We start from the raw sequence: 20,876 nt of genomic DNA on the forward strand, positions 1-20,876 counted from the left end.
TGGTCCCTCTGAGAGATTGTCATGGCTCAGTATTTGAGATATTTCACCACAGTGGGAGATGAGCAGCCTGGCCAGTGGGAGGATGACGAATTGCACACAGAGAGTGATGAACTGGGTCCTGCCACTGGGCAGTACCCTGAAATCTTAACCTTCAGGGATTCCCTGAAAAGACTCTACAGTTCTGCGCACTTTCAGGTATGATTACAAATAGCATGCTGCTTAATGAAATGTAGTTACATATCAATAAGGCTAGATTTCCACAACAGGACTCAAGTGGCAATTAAGATTGTCAGGGAATCAATGCAAAACAAAGAGGGGTAAGAAATCAAAATAAGGCCTCTTTCAAGTGGATAGAAATAATTGGTTATTTGCCAATGCAACTGTAGCATAAACACATAGATGGATACAATCAACATTGTGCGACTAAAACTATAAAAGTTATATTAAGCTAATGTAAACTTGCTGTCATTGAAATATACGTGAATGTTTCAAGCCAAGTCAAGTTATTATAGTTATTTATATGGCCCTTAAAACACCTGTGTCAAAATGAGGTTATATCAAATGTGGCATTTGACAGCAAATACATTATTCTGTTTATAAGAACATTTGTCATTGTGGACCTACTTCTTGCAGAATGGCTAATAATGGAACATGCCTTGTCTATGTAAACAGTCGCGGGTTTTGGCATGGGGAACATGGACGTGTTGCCCAGGGCAGCATTTTTTTTATGTCACGTGGGGGGCGGCTTGTGCCCCCCCAAAAAAAAATGCGCCGCAAAGCGGTTTTAGCACTGTGTTCATCACTATGTGTGGAATTGGCAATTTAGCGTCGACTTCAGCTGCAGACCGGGTCCCCATGCTTGCTAAAACGTTGTGCACAGAGACTGAGTGACAAGGGGAAATGCCAGGGAAGGGGGCGCACGGGGGACAATTAACCTGTGAGGATAAGTGGTGATCAAAAGTGGGGATCCACTGTATTGTCAACAATATTAGTGGGCTAAAGTCCATCACACCTCAATTTCTTCCCCAAAACACACGTAATGTATAATGTAAAATACAGGCCTAAAATTCCTGCACATTTTCAGAATTGTGTCAAATGGGTAATACAAAGCTATAACGTCACCCCCAGATTATGTAAAATTGGTTAAGTCTCTTCACCTCAGAGTGAGTGTTGGGGGATGAGAAACCTGTTGACAATTGCTCTTGTCGCGTGCCAAATAAATGAGAAGACAGAAAAAGGTCAAAGCCATCACTCTTAATTTTTCTAAATTATTGCTGTCTTCAGCCAATTTTATGTATTGTATATACACACTCATAACTGTAATGTTCAGAATTGCCCCATTGCCTTTGTGCACTTTAAAAAGTGTTTCCTGTTGTGATTGCAATAGCAAGAATTGTGTATTTTTCCCTTCCTGACGTTCTATTAAAAAACATCAGTGTGTAATGGAATTAGATTTTTTTTTTTTTTTTTACCTTGCTTGGAAGTAGTCTCGCCCAGGGCGTAATTCAGTGTAGAACCGATGTAGAACAGATGAGACAAAACATACAGTTTTCTTTTTTAACTGTGTTTGTGTATCTGTGTGTGTGTGTGTGTGTGTGTTGCACATATAGTACGTATATCAGTGGACTGACTGACTAAAACACCTGCGTGCCTGCCTGCATGAATGTGTGTTACTCCCGTGAAAATATGTATCTCCTGACATGCTCATTGCTTTTTAGTTCAAATGAGTTCAGTGTACATTTTGAAATTTCCTACTGTGAATGCACCCCGAGTTTATGGCAGAATGTGAGTGAACTTGGCTTTTCTTTTGCTTTGCCGCGTAAGCATGTTTGGAAAAACAACAAACACAACAGTATGTTCTTAGTGTTTTTATTTAAAACGAGTGTAGTACTGTCTGTAGCACAGCTTTCACATAATGTGTGATACAGATTTTCACAAGTGTAAGTACATTGGCACAATACAATGGGTGATCTGCTTGAAGCCATGTTCCTCTTACACGCACACAGAAGGAGTCGACAAAGGCGAAAATTATTGATGGCACCGCTCGAGTGGCAGCCTGTTACAGCAGCTCTGTCCTTTCTTCTCTTCTTTTAGTGTTTTGATTGTGTTATAGTGAGTTTTTTGTTGTTTTTCACCTTCTCACATCATTGAATTTGGCTAGTGCGCGGCTATGGATGTTCACGTTGTAACATTCATAGTTTGTTCCCTACTGTTTTTGGAACTTTTTGGTGCGGCGTCGGGTGAGCCATCCATACTCGGTTCCGTTGTCTACACCCGCGATCAGCTGTTAGCCTGGCGCTACACATCCCTTCCCTGCAGGTTGCGGCCGGAGATCCCCAAGGAGATACGGCTGCGGAGAAGAGGATGCCGAGCTGGAGTAAAGTGCAGGCAGCGGAAGAGACGGCATAAACCGTGCTTCCCGTCGGTCATCATGGGAAATGTGAGATCTCTTCAAAGCAAAATGGAAGCGCTAACGGCGCTAGCCAGGACGCAGAGGGAATATTGCGAATGCAGTCTCATGTGCTTCATGGAGACTTGGCTGAACGATCTCTTGCCCGATTCACACCTCTTCCTGGACTGTTTTCAAGTGGCGCGGGCTGACAGGAGTGCTATGGAGAGCGGTAAGAAGAAAGGTGGAGGACTCGCTGTGTTTGTGAACGATAGATGGTGCCATCCCGGACACGCCAGCATTAAGGAGCGTCTCTGCTCCAGTGACTTGGAGCTGTTGGTGGTTAGCGTGCGACCGTATCTCCCGAGGGAGTTTTCACATGTTATTGCTATAACTGTATACATCCCTCCCTCGGCTGTCGCTGCTACCGCTACGAACCGGATTCACACTATCGTTTCTAGGCTTCAAACTGTCAAGTGGCATGGTGGTACAAGATGGTGTAAAATTAGGTATTGAATTTGGCCCAGGCACATTGGCTATCCCAAAACATGTAGGACTTCCAAAACTTCACCAGGAGATGGTGTTAAAGCTTGACATAGGGGTGACCTGATGGAAATTAACAAATCTGATCAATTAAATTGTTAGCAATTGGGAAGACACGATCTGTTCAAACATGTAGCAACGCACAATTTTGGAATATGAGTTTGCTATGCCATGATTTTAAGATGTAACAGCTTGAGCAATATCAATATATCTGTTTAAGTTGGAGGAACCCATTATTATGTTAAGTACTATTATGGGTTGAGATTGATCTTTATTAGACAAGATATATGTGATTAATGTTGCAATGTTTTGTCCAACCTGTATTTAACATTGGTGTTCCATCCATACCTGAATGTATTAAGTTGAGAGGAGACATCAAGGGCTAATAGCGAAAGAACGAGCAAAACAAGAAACATCTGCATCCGGTGGCCGATGGCTGTCGGGCGCAGTGGTTGCTGCTTGAAGCAAGGTTGCCAAGACAACCAGTGGTGCAGGGATTCTGACCTTTCACCTACATATTCCAATGAGGTAATGCCAGAAGCCTATAAATATGTTGCCCAAATTCAGAGCGGGGCACTTCTTCCTAGTCAGGGCGATAGCCGTGACGCTGCCCGGAGTAAAAGAACGAAGATGGATTTTTCATTCTTTTTGCGATTGAACCAAAATCTACTAAGATGAATTTCCAGAGTCTTCGAATTGGATTTGGTCAAATTTTAAGCTTCGAGCAGGGCAGAGGAGACAGCCGCTCCGGGCAGAAAGGGGAAGTCGCCAATTTTACTTTTTTGGCTACGCTCCTCACGGCCAGACCTTTCCTCTTTTTTAAACAGAATTCGGATTTTGGAACAAAGGAGAGCTGATCACTCGACTTGTTCAACCAAATAGGTTTTTAGACCTTTAGTCTCCTCTTTTGTTCTGAGTGGGTGAGTCTTGTTTTCTTTGTGTTTTTGACTAGTAATTCTTTTGCTTGCTTATTCATTAAATCTCTTCTTAAGCCTTAATTCGGTTATCGATTATTTCGTAGTAACTATCTTGAGCATGGTTTTATATGCAGTAATTACAACTTTAAAAGGTTTTTATTCCCCTATCATAGTCATTCTTTAAATCCGTTCAATTATTTTTAAAGTGAAGACAGCTTTAATCCTTAACATCAGGAATTGTCAGATCTGGTTCGAAGTAGTTATCTTGAGCTCGGCGAGGGCGCTCTAGTAAATTAACGAATCCTTGAGGTCTTAACAAAGACATCTAAAAATATCCGTAACGTAACAAAAGCATCAAACAACCGAAGGGGGGCCATCATTACGGCGCGGTCATTTCGAAGACTTGCCTCGAATTGAGTTACTCGGCACGCGCTTCGGGTGACTTGAGAGGGATTGGTGTCGTAAAGAAATTAGATTGATTCTGGTAGAATCAATTTAACTCGAGTGGTTAGATTACGGACGAGTCCCCTCACCCCGGCTGGTCGAACCCGTTACTGGGAAGCCGGTGCCACTTTGATAAAAAGTGCGCATTTGACAAAACCCAGCACCCCCAATCTCTCCTCCTCATCTCCGGGGACTTCAATCATGCTTCCCTGGCCTCCTCCCTCCCCGCCTTTACGCAATATGTTAACTGCCCCACCAAAAGTGATAGAACTTTGGACCTGTTGTATGCTAATGTCAAGGATGCATACACCTCTTCGCCCCTCCCCCCACTTGGTCGCTCGGATTACAACCTTGTCCATCTGATTGCAGACTACACCCCGGTGGTTAAACGGCGTCCACCTGAGAGGAGGTTTGTGATATTGTGGTCTGAGGAATTCACTGTCAGGCTCAGAGACTGCTTTGAGAGTACAGACTGGGAAGCTCTCTGTGGCCCCCATGGAAGTGACATTGACAGCGTGACCCACTGCATTACGGACCACATACATTTCTGTGTGGAGACTACTGTGCCCTCCAAGTTGGTCCGGTGTTTTCCCAATAACAAACCCTGGGTGTCGTCCGAGATAAAGGCTCTGCTTAATGGGAAGAAGAGGGTCTTTGGTTCGGGGGATGTGGTGGAGCTGCATAGAATCCAGAAGGAACTCCGGCTGAAGATCAGGCAGGGGAAGTTGAACTACAAAGTCAAAGTCAGCTTTATTGTCAATTTCTCCACATGCCAAAGACACACAAAGAAACCGAAATTTCGTTCCCCCCTATCCCACGGTGACAAGACATGGCTCACAACAGACAAACAAGTAAACAAGTATAACAAAAGCGTGCTGAATAAATAATGAATAAATAACACAACAATAAATAAATAAAGAAGAGGAGCAGAAAAAAAGGAGCAAGTGCGCGTACAGCAGACATTCCCGAAAATAGCGCAACAGTGCCGCACGCTACGCAGAAGGGGGTAGCGAGTTCAGGGCCCTAACAGCCTGGAGAAAGAAGCTGTTGGCGAGTCTGGTGGTGCGGGAGCGCAGGCTCCTGTACCTCTTCCCAGAGGGCAGAAGGTCAAACAAAGAGTGAGCCGGGTGACTCACATCTCTGGCAATTGAGGTTGCCTTGCGGGCGAGATGGGAGGTGTAAATGTCATTCAGGGAGGGGAGCGAAGCACCAATAATCTTACCAGCCGTATTCACTATGCGCTGCAGGGCCTTCAAGTTCTGTTCAGTGCAGTTACCACCCCAGACAGCGATGCAACTGGTGAGGACGCTCTCAATGGTGCAATGGTAGAATGTAGACAGGACTGCCTGAGGAGCACATGCACGCCTGAGCTTCCGCAGGAAGTACAGGCGGCGCTGAGCTTTCTTTGCCAGTGACGAGGTGTTTGCGGACCAGGAGAGGTCCTCACTGATGTGCACCCCCAGGAACTTGGTGCAGCTCACCCTCTCCACCACAGCACCGTCGATGATCAGCGGCAGGTGTGTTTTGTGACCCTTCCGGAAGTCAACAATGATTTCCTTGGTCTTATTGACGTTCAGCAGGAGGTTGTTGTCCCTGCACCACGTGGTCAGAAGGTCAACTTCCGACCTGTACCGAGTCTCGTCGCCCTTCGTGATGAGACCCACCAGAGTCGTGTCGTCAGCAAACTTCACTATGCGGTTGTCGCTGTAGGTCGCAGTGCAGTCATGCGTCAGCAGGGTGAAGAGCAATGGACTGAGCACGCAGCCCTGGGGGGCCCCCGTGCTCAGCGTGATGCTGGCGGCGATTTTGTCGCCAACACGCACCACCTAAGGCCTCTGACAGAGGAAGTCCAGTATCCAGTTGCAGAGGGAGGTACTGAGGCCCAGCTCGTCGAGTTTGCAGATGAGTCGCTGCGGCACAATGGTGTTGAAGGCAGAGCTGAAGTCCACAAACAGCAACCTCACATATGAGTCCTTTCTCTCCAGGTGGGTGAGGGCCGAGTGGAGGGCAGAGCAGATGGCATCCTCAGAGGACCGCTTGGCACGGTACGCAAACTGGAAAGGGTTAATGGTGGGGGGGGAGAACGGACTTGATGTGCTCCATGACCAGCCGCTCAAAGCACTTCATGATGATGGGCGTCAGTGCCACAGGGGGGTAGTCATTGAAGCAGGACGGTGCAGGTTTCTTCGGCACAGGAACGATGGTGGCAGCCTTGAAACACGAGGGGACGATGGCCTGCTGCAGGGAAACGTTAAAGATGTCCGTGAAGACACCCGACAGCTCCCCAGCGCAGTCCTTCAGCGCTCGACCCGGGATGTTGTCAGGGCCCGCCGCCTTACGGATGTCAATAGCGGCAAGCGCCCTCCTCACACCGTCGGCAGAGAGGCGCAGGGGCTGCTCGTGTGGGGGGGGAGTGGTCTTCAGCGGGCAAGTGCTGTTCTGGGCGTCGGAGTGAGCAAAGAAGCGGTTCAGATCGTTCAGCAGACGGACGTCGCCCTCACAGCTCCTCGGCGCGGGCTTGTAGTCCGTGATGGTCTGAATGCCCCGCCAAAGGCTACGTGCGTCCTTGCTGTCCTTGAAGTGGGTGGAGACCTTGTACGAGAACGCCTTCTTCGCTTCTTTGATGCCTCGGGACAGGTCTGCCCTCGCTGTCCTCAAGCCAGCCTCATCCCCCTCTCTGAAAGCCTTGTTCCTGGCCCTCAACAGTCTGACGACAGCCCCCGTCAGCCACGGCTTCCAGTTCGCGCGAGTGACGACGGATTTCGAGCAAGTCACATCATCGATGCACTTCGTGATGTAAGAGGTAACAGAGTCAGTATACTCTATGTCCGTCCAATCGTTGTAGGTGGCTGCCTGCTTAAACAAGTCCCAGTCCGTGGTGTCGAAGCAGTCACGAAGTGCATCGGAGGCACCCTCAGGCCACACTCGAACCTGCCTCCGAACCGGCCTGGATGCCTTTACCAATTGTCTGTATGCGGGCAAAAGCAAAACGGTGAGATGGTCAGAAAGCCCCAGATGGGAGGAGGCTGGAGAAGCAGATGGGTCTTAACAAGGCCAGGAACGACTGGAGGGGTCTGCAGTCCATCTCAGTCCATGGTAAAGGGTCTGATCGGAAACCAGCTAATGGGGACAAGGACTGGGCGGATGAACTCAATCTGTTCTTCAACAGATTTGATTCCGCCTCCCCCCGTCCCTTCACCTCGCTCCGCACCTCATTCTGCCACCTTCGACACTCCAGCCTCCCCTGTCAGCTCACCAACCCCCTCCTCCCCACTTCCTCACCGACCGGCTGCAGTATGTGAGGTTACATTGCTGTGAGTCCGACGTGGTGCGCTGCAGCACACGTGTACCCCAGGGTACGGTGCTCTCTCCTTTCCTTTTCACCCTGTTCACTTCAAACTTTACCCACGACACCGCTCACTGCCACATCCAGAAGTTCTCTGACGACACGGCCATTCTTGGATATGTCTCGGAGGGGAACGATCTGGAATATAGGAAGGTCATCAAGGACTTTGTCAGCTGGTGTGAGCTCAACCAGCTTCAGCTGAACACCAGCAAGACGAAGGAGTTGATTGTGAGCTTCGGTAGGACAGCACCCATCTTCACTCTGGTGAACATCCAGGGATCGGACATTGAGGTAGCGGAGAATTACAAATTCCTGGGTGTTTGCCTTGACAACAAATTGGACTGGACTGATCACACCCACGCCCTGTACAAGAAGGGCCAGAGTCGCCTCCACCTGCTGAGGAGACTGAGGTCCTTCGGTGTGTGCAGGGCTCTTCTCCAGACCTTCTATGACTCTGTGGTGGCCTCAGCCATCCTCTACGTTGTGGTCTGCTGGGGTGGGGGCAGTACTGACCGGGTCAGGAGGAGACTGAATAAGATGGTCAGAAGAGCGAGCTCTGTCCTGGGCTGTCCCCCGGACTCCATTGAGGTTGTGGGTGAGAGGAGGACGTTGATTAAGCTTAAATCCATCATGGACAACACGTCTCACCCCCTCCATGAGATTGTGCAGTCCCTGAGCAGCTCCTTTAGCGGCAGACTTTTGCACCCTCGGTGTAGGAAGGAACGGTTCCGCACGTCCTTCATTCCCTCTGCTGTCAGACTTTACAACATGCATGCCACCTGATAAAATGAATGTGTTTCGTCTCTACTAGCAGCACTTGTGTTTGTCCTTGTCTGTTATTTACCCTTTTTTGTAATTCTGGCACTTGTTTTATTCTTGCACTCGTAGTATTCTTGCACTCACATGCACTGCTGTGACAAGTGAATTTTCCCGCTGTGGGATGAAAATAGTTCAATCAATCAATCAATCAATCAATCAATCAATCAATCAATCAATCAATCAATCAATCAATCAATCAATCTATCAATCAATCAATCAATCAACTTAAAGGGGTTTCCCCACGTGAGGAAGGCGGCTTTGCAAGTATGTACACTACCGTTCAAAAGTTTGGGGTCAGTCAGAAATGGCCTTATTTTTAAAATAAAATTGCTATTTTTCAATAAGGATAACATTAAACTAATCAGGAATACACTCTATACATTGTTAATGTGGTATTTGACAATTCTAGCTGCAAAAATGTGTTTTTTAATGCAAAATCTACATACGCGTGCAAAAGTCTCTTTATAACAAACAACCCTACAGTGTTCTAATGGTCCATTGAGTTTGCTAATTGTGCTAGACGGCTAATGAATGATTACAAACCCCTTGAAAACTCTTGTACTTATGTAATTGTGTAATTATGTCAATTATGTCATGGTAAACACGACCCCAAACTTTTGAACGGTAGTATATATTTGCCTTTAAGATAGTGCTCACGAGCTGCCTTAAAAAAAAAATATTGGTGCTAAAAATATATGGAATTGAGCAGTTTTTGACCTCAAAATACCGTGGGGCGAATGTTTGCGAGTGTTTGCGCACATAGCAAATTTTGGTTTATGTCAAGGTTTGTTAAAAGTTGCATAAACATTCATCATATATTCACAAACAGTTTCAACGATCACAGTTTTTCTCATCACCTTACAATAAAACATTCGTTACATTCCCAAACCCTCTCAAGCCTTTGCTGCGTGCTGAGATACCACCACCTTAACTCATCTTTTGTAAAATGTAAACAAGTACAGGTGGCGTTTGTTTGTATGTTTGATTGAGCCAGCCATAATTTGCATCTCATGCATTGGTGATGATGGCAGGTTGGGTTGCTAGAACTCATGTGAATTGCATGCCATGTGACAATCGACACTTCATGTGTACGTTGCGGTAATATTCTTCAGTTGTGCAGAGACATTACCCAGCATTGAGGTTCCTTTCCTCAATCTGTTCTGAGACCAAACACAGCAACTGTCTGCTCGTAGCAGTGACAGTGATTACTTGGCCTGAACATTCACTCACGTTACAGCTTTTTGTTGCAACACTCCGTTTCAATATTTTTATATGAGAATATGAAAAAATGTAAATACAACTTCTGTTCAGATTTTTTTTAATCCGCTGCACACATTTTCTGTGCGCTCAGGTGAAAAATGTTTTATAGTGGAATGCTGCATTCTTCTGAAATTTCCTTCTTGGTGGCATTGCTCTTTGTTTCGCCATTTTGCGGTTGTTCAGGATCTTTAGTTCCTGTTTTGCTTAAATAGAAATGCAAGCTTCCATTCGTTGTTACAAATGCAGTCTTTTAAAACAAACAAAAAAAAATCCATGTATCCTAATGTATAGATTTGTATTTTAATTTAAATATGGTATATTTGTATTTTTTTTAACGGGTTCAGGTTCAGCCATGAGCTTCATGAATATTTTGCTTCCTGTAAATATCTCTTTTGGCTCATCATATATTTTCCTTGTTTTGGCCTGTAACTGCAGCAATAAGTGCTCAGTACCAAAACATTACATTCAGTCCTGTAGAGCAGGCACGTCCAACGTCCGGCCCGCGGGCCAAAGGCCAAACTTAAACTGGCCCGAAGCATTGTGTTATAAAATCAATAATAAGTGGCCCGCTGGCACTGCCGCGGGGACCTGCGCGCCCCAGAGCGAGCCCCAGAAATAAAACTACTCCTAACGGGAACGCGCTCACGAGCCAGCGCTCATGATCGGTTGCGAGCGTGTCTCCTCCGTCCCTTCTTAGTTCAAGCGCACACAAGTGTCCGTTTGCAAGATAATCAGTGACACAGACACTTCCTCATTCAAATGTCCACACACCAAGGACTAAGGGGACGCTAAAATCAGAGACGCTGCAAGTGACGCTGCACAGGGAAAGGCAAAAAAAAAAAAAAAAAAAAAAAAAAAAAAAAAAAAAAACACCGACTACTGGTGAGAGCTGTCTACTTTGTACTAACTCTACACATTACTACGCGTCCGCGCCGCCCACTCACAGTGATCGCAAACAACAAAAAGACTATGGATTAGGTGAGAGCTGTCTACTTCGTACTAACTCTACATACTACTACGCGTCCGCGCCGCATACTCACAGTGATCGCAAATAACAAAAATACTATGGATTATTGTTTTGTGATTATGAAGTCATTTGTGGCGTATGAAGTTAAAATCAAATAGATAAAATGGAGAATGATTTAATTTGGATTAAAAATCTGACATGATGCAACCTGGCCCGTTTACTGCCGTCACAAACACCAATATCACCCTTCTTATTAATACAACAATAACAATAATAAAACTAACTTAATACATCTAATAAAAAAATTCATTCAACTTTCATAAAATTGTTCATTTGTTCTTAATTTATTATTATTTTAATCTTATCTTTTCTGGAAGTGGAATTGACAACAGATTCTCATTTTCAATATCAACTATCTGCAGACAGCAAAGGATAGAGTAGTTACATATTTACAAGTTCATTTACAATGGTAATGGTTCGAGGAATGTCGGTGCGAATGGTCGGCCCCTATACATTTTCCTCTAACCAAATCTGGCCCGCTTTGCAAAAAGTTTGGACACCCCTGCTGTAGAGGGTATGTCTAGTTCGACATCTTTATCTCTAGATACTGGAAGAAGCAAAAGTGTTTGGCTTGTACTGGCTCCCCGCTCTGTTCATGTGCATCAAATGTCACCATCCCACTGCTAGCTTCTTTGTTTATTTTTGGTCCCTGATTTTAAAGTTGGGTTGTACTATCTTAAGACCTGAGACAACAACTGGGATTTTTTTAAATTACTAAGTATAGTATGAGTAATGTGTAATATAGTAATATGGGGCATCAAATTTTGTGTTTCTATAATTTCTTTAACAGACAATAGGAACATCTTAACTCCCCTGAACATGATCCAAAAAATAAAAAGCTTCACATCTATGTAAATTGTCACTACCTGAAGACATCTAGATAATAATCTTCTCTAATACCTATAGTGTCACCTAGTGGTGGCAAGAGATCTAATTTTTAATAATTTAATGTACTGCACCGAGCCTGTTGAACAAATCCAACTGAAAATTTGTCATAACCACCTCCCGACGTTGGTCATGCTCTATGTAGAATTTTATGACTTTTCAGCAAAGACCGTGGCTATTACTGTAGCGCAAACTATGATGATGCCCCGTATCAATAAAAACTGTGGTAACCTAACCTTATATTCCTATATTTTCCATATTTTACACATTTGGGAATATTCCTCTAGTACAAGAGTACAAAACTATGACCACTGTAATGTGCAAAAATGGGCCAAAATTGAACATTCAAAAATTCAAAACTCTTTTTCGGTCCTTTTTAGAGCAATGGATGGCATGGACTTTTTTTGTATGTCTCGGGGTGCTACACGTGCCTGCCAATTTTCATAGTTCTCGGTCATATGGATTGGGAATTGGTTTTATTTTTCCACTCTAAGTAGTTCTACAAAGCCATATTGTTTTCATTGTTTATGACAACGTTAACATATAAATTTTTTCACTCAGCCCAATGAGTGTGCAACATTTGGTGAGTTTTTGTACATGTTTAACATGTCAAAATGCGATCATTTGCAGAGAAAGATTAGAAAAAAAAAATCCTACAAAAACAGGGAAATGACAGTGGTTACTGCTTGGGCCCTAACTCGAGATGCAAGCAGCTATAAAATACTTTTGCGGGCCTGGCAAAGTGTCTGTCTAGTCTGAACTTTTCTGCCTCACACACCAGCTCTGGCTCCCCTCCTGCCTGAGAGATGACATTCCACTTCCCTTGATCCAGCTTCTGTAGTCAGGGATCTGACTGCCAAGGTCCCAACCTTTGGCCGCTGCCCAGTTCACTCAGCATCTGACCCTTTGGCCCCTCCCATAGGTGGTAAGCCCATGGGAAGGGAGACCCACGCCTTTTCAGGCTGTGCCGGGCCAGCCCCCATTGGTGAAGGCCTGGCCACCTTTGAGCCCTGGGTCCAGTCTGGCTCCAGAGGAGGGCCCGGGTGACCTGCGCCCGGGCAAGGGAAAACGGAGTCAGTTTTTCTTGATTATCATAAGGGATATTTGAACCGTGCTTTGTCTGGCCCCTCACCAAGGACCCTTTTGTCATGGGTGACCCTGCCAGGTGCATAAATCCTCAAACAACTTGGCTCCTATGATCATTAGGACACGCAAACCCCTCCACCATGATTAGTTGATGGCTCATGGAGGGGAGGGCAGTGTTTATCAGTGTTTATGTTTTCAGAAAACGTGCTCTCTTTACATCTGTTTCATTACAAACATCCCATTGTTGTTTCAGCATTTCTTGTTATAAATCTTTGAGTCTTTTTTCATTTATAATTCTTGTGTGAGTTTCTGCTGTTGTTTTTTGTTACGATTGTTTTTTCCACAGATGTAGAAGATAACAATAATAATAATAATGATAATAATAATAATAATACATCAGGTGGTTTGAGATGTCGCTTATCAAGATGCCACTAGTTATTATGGTGGGGTGAGGGCTTTCTTGAATTAATAATACGTCAAGACACTCTTGCACCCGCTGTCTGGGGCTGTTTAACAAATACTTTGTGAACAAATACTTGGGCAACTATCTATTTGATAATAAAAACCTTAAATAGAATGCTGGTGATGTAATCTCGTTTTCCTCATAAAAGGTAGGTATTCAACTCGATTTACGCTAAACTTGTAAAACAGACAAAAAAAGCCCTCCTTTATTTCTGTGCTGTACAGTGTATTATTTAGGATATATGAGCACCCTATAAAATGGCTTTATTTATGAATGAGAAATTCATGAATGAGAAATATGTTTTAAATATTACTGATTATTTTACTTACTTTATATTTTAATTCATCAACAGATTCTGGTGGTGTGTTTAGTTGTCCTGGATGCAATTTTTGTACTGGCAGAGCTGCTTATAGATTTAACCATTATCCAGTTGGAACATGGCCACGTTGCACCTGAGGTGAGACTTATTTTGTCTGACTGATGATGGAAAAATATTTATTTGATCCGGTGTCGATATGGTTTGTTCACAAACATCTTATGCCCTGCAATTGCCTGCTTCAAAGTAAGCTGTGATAGGCTCAAGCTCACCTGCGAGACTAATGAGACCAATAATGTCATATATTTTTTTTAATGGCAGATTTGTTGTTTAATGTTATATACAATGTATATATCACTGACAGGGCAGCACGGTGGAGCACTGGTTAGCACGTAAACTCACAATTCAGATATGCTGGGCGTGATTCCGGCTCCTGCCTTCCTTTGTGAAGTTTGCATGTTTTACCCGTGCCTGCGTGGGTTTCCTCCGGGTCCTCCAGTTTCTTCTCACATTCCAAAAAACGGCATGGTAGGCCAATTGAGCACTCCAAATTGCCCAAAAGTGTATGTGTGAGTGCGAATGGTTGTTTGTCTCTGTGTTTGGATCTTCCGGCGCTGTAGGAGACGGCAGCCTTTCCAGTAGCTCTCTTGTTTTTGACTATTTTTTGACTTTTTTCGACCTTTCGGATTATTTATTTTATTATTTATTTATTATTTTTTGCCTATTTTTCTTTGTTCTTTAACTGGTCAGCTCTTGACTTTTAAGTTTTAAGCTCTTGCTTTCTTTATTTATTCACTGCTTTTCGGAGTTAGTGGACACTTCTTTTTTATCATCATGCGACGCGGAGCCGGTTTGCTCACATACCTGAAGGAGGAACTGTTATCGCTGAGAATAATGGGGCAAGCCGGACTACGACACGACATCCCGGTGGAGCTGAGGAGGAAGTACCGGGGCTGCAAAGCCGGTGCTAAGCTGAAAGCTAGGCGGTCGGAGAACCGGAGGAGATATAAACCATCGATTCCTTCCGTAATCATGGGGAATGTGAACTCCCTGTCCAACAAGATCGATGAGCTGACGGCACTGAACAACCAGCGGACCTACAGGGAAAGCAGCGTGCTCATCTTTACGGAGACATGGCTAAACCACCTCGTACCGGATGCTAACGTGGACCTGCAGGGATTCACTATGGTGAGAGCCGACAGAGACGCCAAGGCTAGTGGAAAACGGAAAGGTGGGGGTCTGGTCGTGTATGTGAACCATCGCTGGTGTAACCCGGGACATGTTTCTGTAAAGACTGTGTTGTGCTGCCGGGACCTTGAGCTGCTAGCTGTTAGCTTGCGGCCATACTACCTGCCGAGGGAGTTCAGTCACGTGATTACCATCTGTGTTTACATCCCTCCGAGCGCGGACGCAGCCACTGCCTGTGAGACTATACACACTGTCACAGCCAGGCTAACGACTCAGCACCCCAATGCTTTTGTAATAATCTCTGGAGACTTTAATCATGCAACCTTGGACATTACTCTGCCCGTTTTCCATCAGGCTGTTGACTGCCCCACAAGAAACAACAGGACAATAGACCTCATGTATGTCAATGTGAGGGATGCGTACAAGGCCACACCGCTCCCCCCACTGGGGAAGTCAGACCACAACCTGATCCACCTACAACCAGAGTACACCCCCCTGGTCAAAAAACAGCCCGTTGCAACCCGCACCATCAGGAAGTGGACCCCGGAGATGGAAAGTGTCCTGAGAGACTGTTTTAACACCACAGACTGGGATGTGCTGATCGATCCGCACCGTGAGGACATAGAGGGGTTGACACACTGCCTGACGGACTACCTGAACTTCTGCATGGATGTGGTCTCTCCTGTTAAGACAGACCGCTACTACCCGAATAACAAGCCTTGGGTAACACGGGAGGTCAAAGCCGTTCTGAACAGGAAGAAAGCCGCCTTCAGGAGCAGAGACAGGGAGGCCATGAAGGCAGCACAGCAGGAGGTGAAACACTGTGTGAGGGAAGCTAAAGACACCTACAGGACAAAGGTGGAGCAGAAGCTGAAGGAAAACAACATGAGGGCCGTCTGGGAAGGTGTGAGGACTATCACGGGCCACAACACCAAGACCAGGGTCGTTGAAGGGACAATGGAGAGGGCGAACGAGCTGAACAACTTCTTCAATAGGTTTGATCGGCCCTCGACCCCCCCACCTCTACTGCAGCCATCTCTCCTTCCCTCCACAACACAGCACCCCCGAAACAACACAGCACCCCCACCCTCCTCCTCCTGCCCCCCCACCCCAGATACCACAGCACCACCACTCTGGACATGAACAGGGACATGGAGATGCTTGTAATAACTGTACACATTCACACGTCAATATACAATGTGCAATATTATGGCAACTACTGTGTTGTGTTTTTACCTCCCTCAATTTTCTTGCCTAGTTTATCTTTTTGCCTCTTTTACATTTCATTGCTAACTCTTGCACTGTGTGTATTTCTGCATCTTCTGTATATCTTTATCTCTTGTGCTTTTTCTTGTGTATTTTGTATTTTACTGCTACTGGACACAGAATTTCCCTGAAGGAGTAATCCCAAGGGATTAATAAAGTTGAGTCTAAATCTAAGTCTAAGTCTAAGTCTGTACCCTGTGATTGGCTGGCAACCAACTCAGGGTGTCCCCCGCCTACTGCCCAAAGTCAGCTGGGATAGTCTCCAGTGTGCCCGCAACACTCATGAGAAGCGATTCAGAAAATGGATGGAAATGTATGTACCATAAATTTCGGGCTATAAACCGCACCACCTAAAATTCGTGGTTTGTTTTAGTTTTATACTTATATAAGCCGCACCGGACTATAAGCCGCATGTGCGCACGAGTTATTTATAAAGAAAGACAGTCCACAGAAAGCCTTTTTAAAGTTTTAATCACGTTAACATTTTGTTGTAAACACGGAAGTAACAGCACTAGCTGGGCTTAAGTTTTAATAGCATTAACATTTCGTTGTAAACATGGAAGTAACAGCACTAGCTGGGCTAAAGTTTTAATAACATTAACATTTTGTAGTAAACACGGAAGTAACAGCACTAACTAGGTGAGTAAAAAAAAAACATACCAGTCAACAAAGTCACTGAGAACCGTCTTTGTCTTCCTCCTGTCCACTGAAACCAGCAAAATCTTCCTCCTCAGTGTCCGATTGGAATAGTGCCAGATGTACGTCGTAACACTCTTTCTCATTCTCTCTTCCGTTGTCGCGTTCATCGTCACTATCGTCCTGAGGCAAATTCACCCCTGAGCTTGTGCTCTCCTCTCCGTCACACAGCAGACCGGGTTTTTGAAACCCGTTGGTGATGGTGGATTTTTTCACACTGCTTCACGCTGTCAGATCCACTGGCAGACTTGTGCGAAAGTTGCTGTTCGCATGTGTCCAGTTTTTGTAAACAATTTCGCGCCGCTGGTCATCCAAGCCTCCCATTCAAGTCGGAGGGCCACTTTAATTTGATTCATTTATTCCAAGTTTACATGCAACCGTTCTGTTCCCTTCTTTATCAGCCAGCTCAATGGCTTTTAACTTGAACGCTGCGTCATACGCACGCCTTCCAGTGTCTTCCATCATTGGGGTCCGTTTACGCTAACTTTCCTCGTGCACAACGCGCCACTACTGTCTTCCTTGACGCATATATTCCACCTGTCTCACTCTTAACTTTTCTGCTCGAGGCCCCTGATGGCCGTTAGAAAAAATGCATGTAAAGTCGCTGCATGATTGCGTAAGGTTTTTAATGTTTAATTACCATTTGTAAGAGAATATACACAAAGATGATTGTTAGGAAAGAGATGATTATTTAGGGATGCATAACTTTTATTAACATAACAGCACAACAGCGGTCCACAGCCTTTTTGTGAGCGTATAAGTGCATTAGTCATGAGAAAAATCACGGAAAAAAAACATATAAGCCACACCGGACTATAAAGTCCCAATGATCATCGTCACACACACATCTGGGTGTGGTGAAATTTGTCCTCTGCATTTAACCCATCCTTATTTGATTTTGATCCATCCCCTGGGGGAGAGGGAGCAGTGAGCAGCAGCGGTGCCGCACTCGGGAATCATTTGGTGATCTAACCCCCCAATTCCAACCCTTAATGCTGAGTGCCAAGCATGGAAGCAATGGGTCCCATTTTTATAGTCTTTGGTATGACCCGGCCGGGGTTTGAACACACAACCTTCCAGTCTCAGGGCGGACACTCTACCACTAGGCCACTGAGCTGGTATATATAAGCCGCAGGGTTCAAAATTTGAGAAAAAATAGCGGTTTATAGTCTGCTATTTACGATAAATCAATGACATATGTTGCGTTTGATTGAGATAACCCCCTACAAAGCGCCAATAATTATGAATCCTCGCAGGATTTGTAGGGGGTTATCGAAAATTAACCCCGGAGCTGGTGCTTGATGGCGAGCATCTGGTGGCACCCTTTAGGCCTGAATGGGCCCAAGAGACAATGTGGGTGTCCCTTCCTTTGGGCTCATCACATATGGGAAAGGTGGTCATATGCAAAAAAGAGTTGGGTGGCGGCCAAAGGCTTGGCAGTCCGATCTCTGGTGACAGAAGCTGACTCAGAGAATAGGATGCCCCTTCCATGCCACCCTGAGATGTCTGCCAACATGGAGACTTTTGTAGCTAATTGGGCTTGGGACGCAAGCTCAGGTCTGATCACCCTGCAGCTGGCCGCCTCTGTGTTGAGGGCTAAAACACCCTACGACCTAGAGGAACACTACTGATGATGCGTACTCGTCAATTCAGTTCCCCTTCAAATCCACCATCTACTATTTACCTACAAATCCACCAAGCATATGTGCTCGCACAAGAATAATAACTTTTTCTGTGTTTATGGAATCTGCACAACAAACATTGTGACATTGTAGAGGCTCTTTACGTGACCATTAAAAGTACAAACATAGAACGCATGAGTAAATTAAAGCATATACTGAAACATACGTGGAAACATACTCCGCGTGTACATAGCACACGTTTATGCAGCTTAGTTGGAATAAACGAAACATCAAGGCAGAGTAAATGTAATCAATGTATTCTTATAATTGAACTATTCGAATTACTGGATGAATTGTTTCAGCCTTATGTCCATAACCAACTGTTCAGACAGATGTGTGTCTTACGTGCACTTGGCACCAGGACACCCTTGGCTACAGTTTGATGATAAACCTTGTGGTTGTGACATCTGTGACATCTGAAAGTTCATCCATCGTTCTGGGTGACTTCAATGCTCACGTGGGCAATGACAGTGAGACCTGGAAGGGCGTGATTGGGAGGAACAACCCCTCCGATCTAAACCAGAGCGGTGTTCTATTATTAGACTTCTCTGCGCGACACGGATTTTCTATAATGAACACCATGTTCAAGCATAATAAGGGTGTCCATGTGTGCCCTTGGCACCAGGACACCCTAGGCCGCAGTTCGATGATCGACTTTGTAGTCGTGTCATCGGATTTGCGGCCGCATGTTTTGGACACTCGGGTGAAGAGCTGTCAACTGGTCCGATCCCTGGCTGCACAAGTTGGCTCTTGGGACATGAAGAAAGAGTACTATCGGGCCGTTTTGGCCTGCGGGACTCCAGAGGCAGCTGACCGGATGACGAAGCGGAACGCGGCTTCGGCGGTTGCTGAGGCAAAAACCCGGGCGTGGGAGGAGTTTGGCAAGGCAATGGAGAATGACTTCCGGATGGCTTCGAGGAAATTCTGGTCCACATCCGGCGTCGCAGGAGGGGGAAGCAGTGCACCATCAACACTGTTTACAGTGGGAATGGCGTGCTGCTGACCTCGACTCGGGACGTCGTGAGTCGGTAAAGGCTCTGGATGTTGTGGGGCTGTCATGGCTGACATGCCTCTAAAACATTGCGTGGACATCGGGGACGGTGCCTCTGCATTTGCAGACTAGGGTGGTGGTTCCCCTCTTTAAGAAGGGTACGTTCCAATTACAGGGGAATCACACTCTTCAGCCTCTCTGGTAAGGTTTATTCAGGGGTGCTGGAGAGGAGGGTCCGTCGGGAGGTCGAACCTCGGACTCCGGAGGAGCAGTGTGGCTTTTGTCCTGGCCGTGGAACAGTGGACCAGCTCTACACCCTCGGCAGGATCCTCGAGGGGGCATGGGAGTTCGCCCAACCAGTCCACGTGTTTTGTGATCTTGGAGAAGGCGTTCGACCGTGTCCCTCGGGAGGTTCTGTGGAGTGTGCTTCGGGAGTACGGGGTATGGGGTGCCAAGCCAACTGATAAGGGCTGTTTGGTCCCTGTATCACTGCTGCCAGAGTTTGGTCCGCATTTCCGGAAATAAGTCGGATTCGTTCCCAGTGAGGGTTGGACTCCGCCAAGGCTGCCCATTTTCACCGATTCTGTTCATAATTTTTATGGGCAGAATTTATAGGCGCAGCCAAGGCGTTGAGGGGGTACAATTTGGGGACCTCAGCATTGCGTCTCTGCTTTTTGCTTCTTCAAGCCGTGATCTCCAGCTTTCACTGGAGCGGCTCGCAGCCAAGTGTGAAGCGGTCGGGATGAGGGTCAACACCTCCAAATCCGAGTCCATGGTCCTCGGTCGGAAAAGGGTGGAATGCCCTCTCCGGATCGGGGATGAGATCCTGGTCCAAGTGGAGGAGTTCAAGTATCTTGGGGTCTTGTTCACGAGTGAGGGCAGGTTGGACCGCGAGATTGACAGGTGGATCGGTGCAGCGTCGGCAGTAATGCGGACTCTGTACCGGTCTGTCGTGATGAAGCGAGAGCTGAGCCAAAAGGCAAAGCTCTCGATTTACCGGTCAATCGATGCTCCTACCCTTACCTATGGTCACGAGCTACTGGCCATGACCGAAAGAACGAGATCCAGGATACAAGCGGCTGAAATGAGTTTCCTCCGCAGGATGTCCGGGCTCTCCCTTAGAGATAAAGTGAGAAGCTCGGTCATCCGGGAGAGACTCGGAGTAGAGCCGCTACTCCTCCACGTTGAGAGGAGCCAGATGAGGTGGCTCAGGCATCTCATCAGGATGCCTCCTGGACGCCTCCCTGGGGAGGTGTTCCGGGCATGTCCCCCTGGTAGGAGACCCCGGGGACGACCCAGGGCGCGCTGGAGAGACTATGTCTCTCAGCTGGCCTGGGAACGCCTTGGGATCCCCCGGGATGAGCTGGATGAAGTGGCTGGGGAGAGGGAAGTCTGGGAGTCCCTCCTAAAGCTGCTGCCCCCGCGACCCAACCCCGGATAAGTGTAAGAAGATGGATGATTCGGGCATTGCCGCCACGACAGGCACCAACGACCTTACGGCCACAGTTCCGGTTGGCCGCCTCAACAATGGAGGCGCGGAACATGGTCCACTCGGCCT

General features: G+C 46.2%; 1 protein-coding gene across 8 annotated transcripts in view; it reads left to right on the plus strand.

Moving 5' to 3' along the window:
* Positions 1 to 20,876, plus strand: part of hvcn1 (hydrogen voltage-gated channel 1) — a 53,620-nt gene that overhangs the window by 14,049 nt on the left and 18,695 nt on the right. For 4 of the 8 annotated variants that reach the window (XM_049740487.1, XM_049740492.1, XM_049740502.1 and 1 more), the window contains exons 1-2: positions 22 to 195; positions 13,532 to 13,636. In XM_049740487.1, coding sequence (XP_049596444.1) covers positions 22 to 195; positions 13,532 to 13,636 — 279 coding nt within the window. Of the gene's footprint in view, positions 1 to 21; positions 196 to 2,319; positions 10,697 to 13,531; positions 13,637 to 20,876 lie in introns of those variants that run through there. The other 4 variants (XR_007485781.2, XR_007485779.2, XR_011087449.1 and 1 more) reach the window with 2 other exon arrangements.

Source organism: Syngnathus scovelli, chromosome 1, assembly GCF_024217435.2.
Source record: "Syngnathus scovelli strain Florida chromosome 1, RoL_Ssco_1.2, whole genome shotgun sequence".
NCBI classification, from domain to species: domain Eukaryota; kingdom Metazoa; phylum Chordata; class Actinopteri; order Syngnathiformes; family Syngnathidae; genus Syngnathus; species Syngnathus scovelli.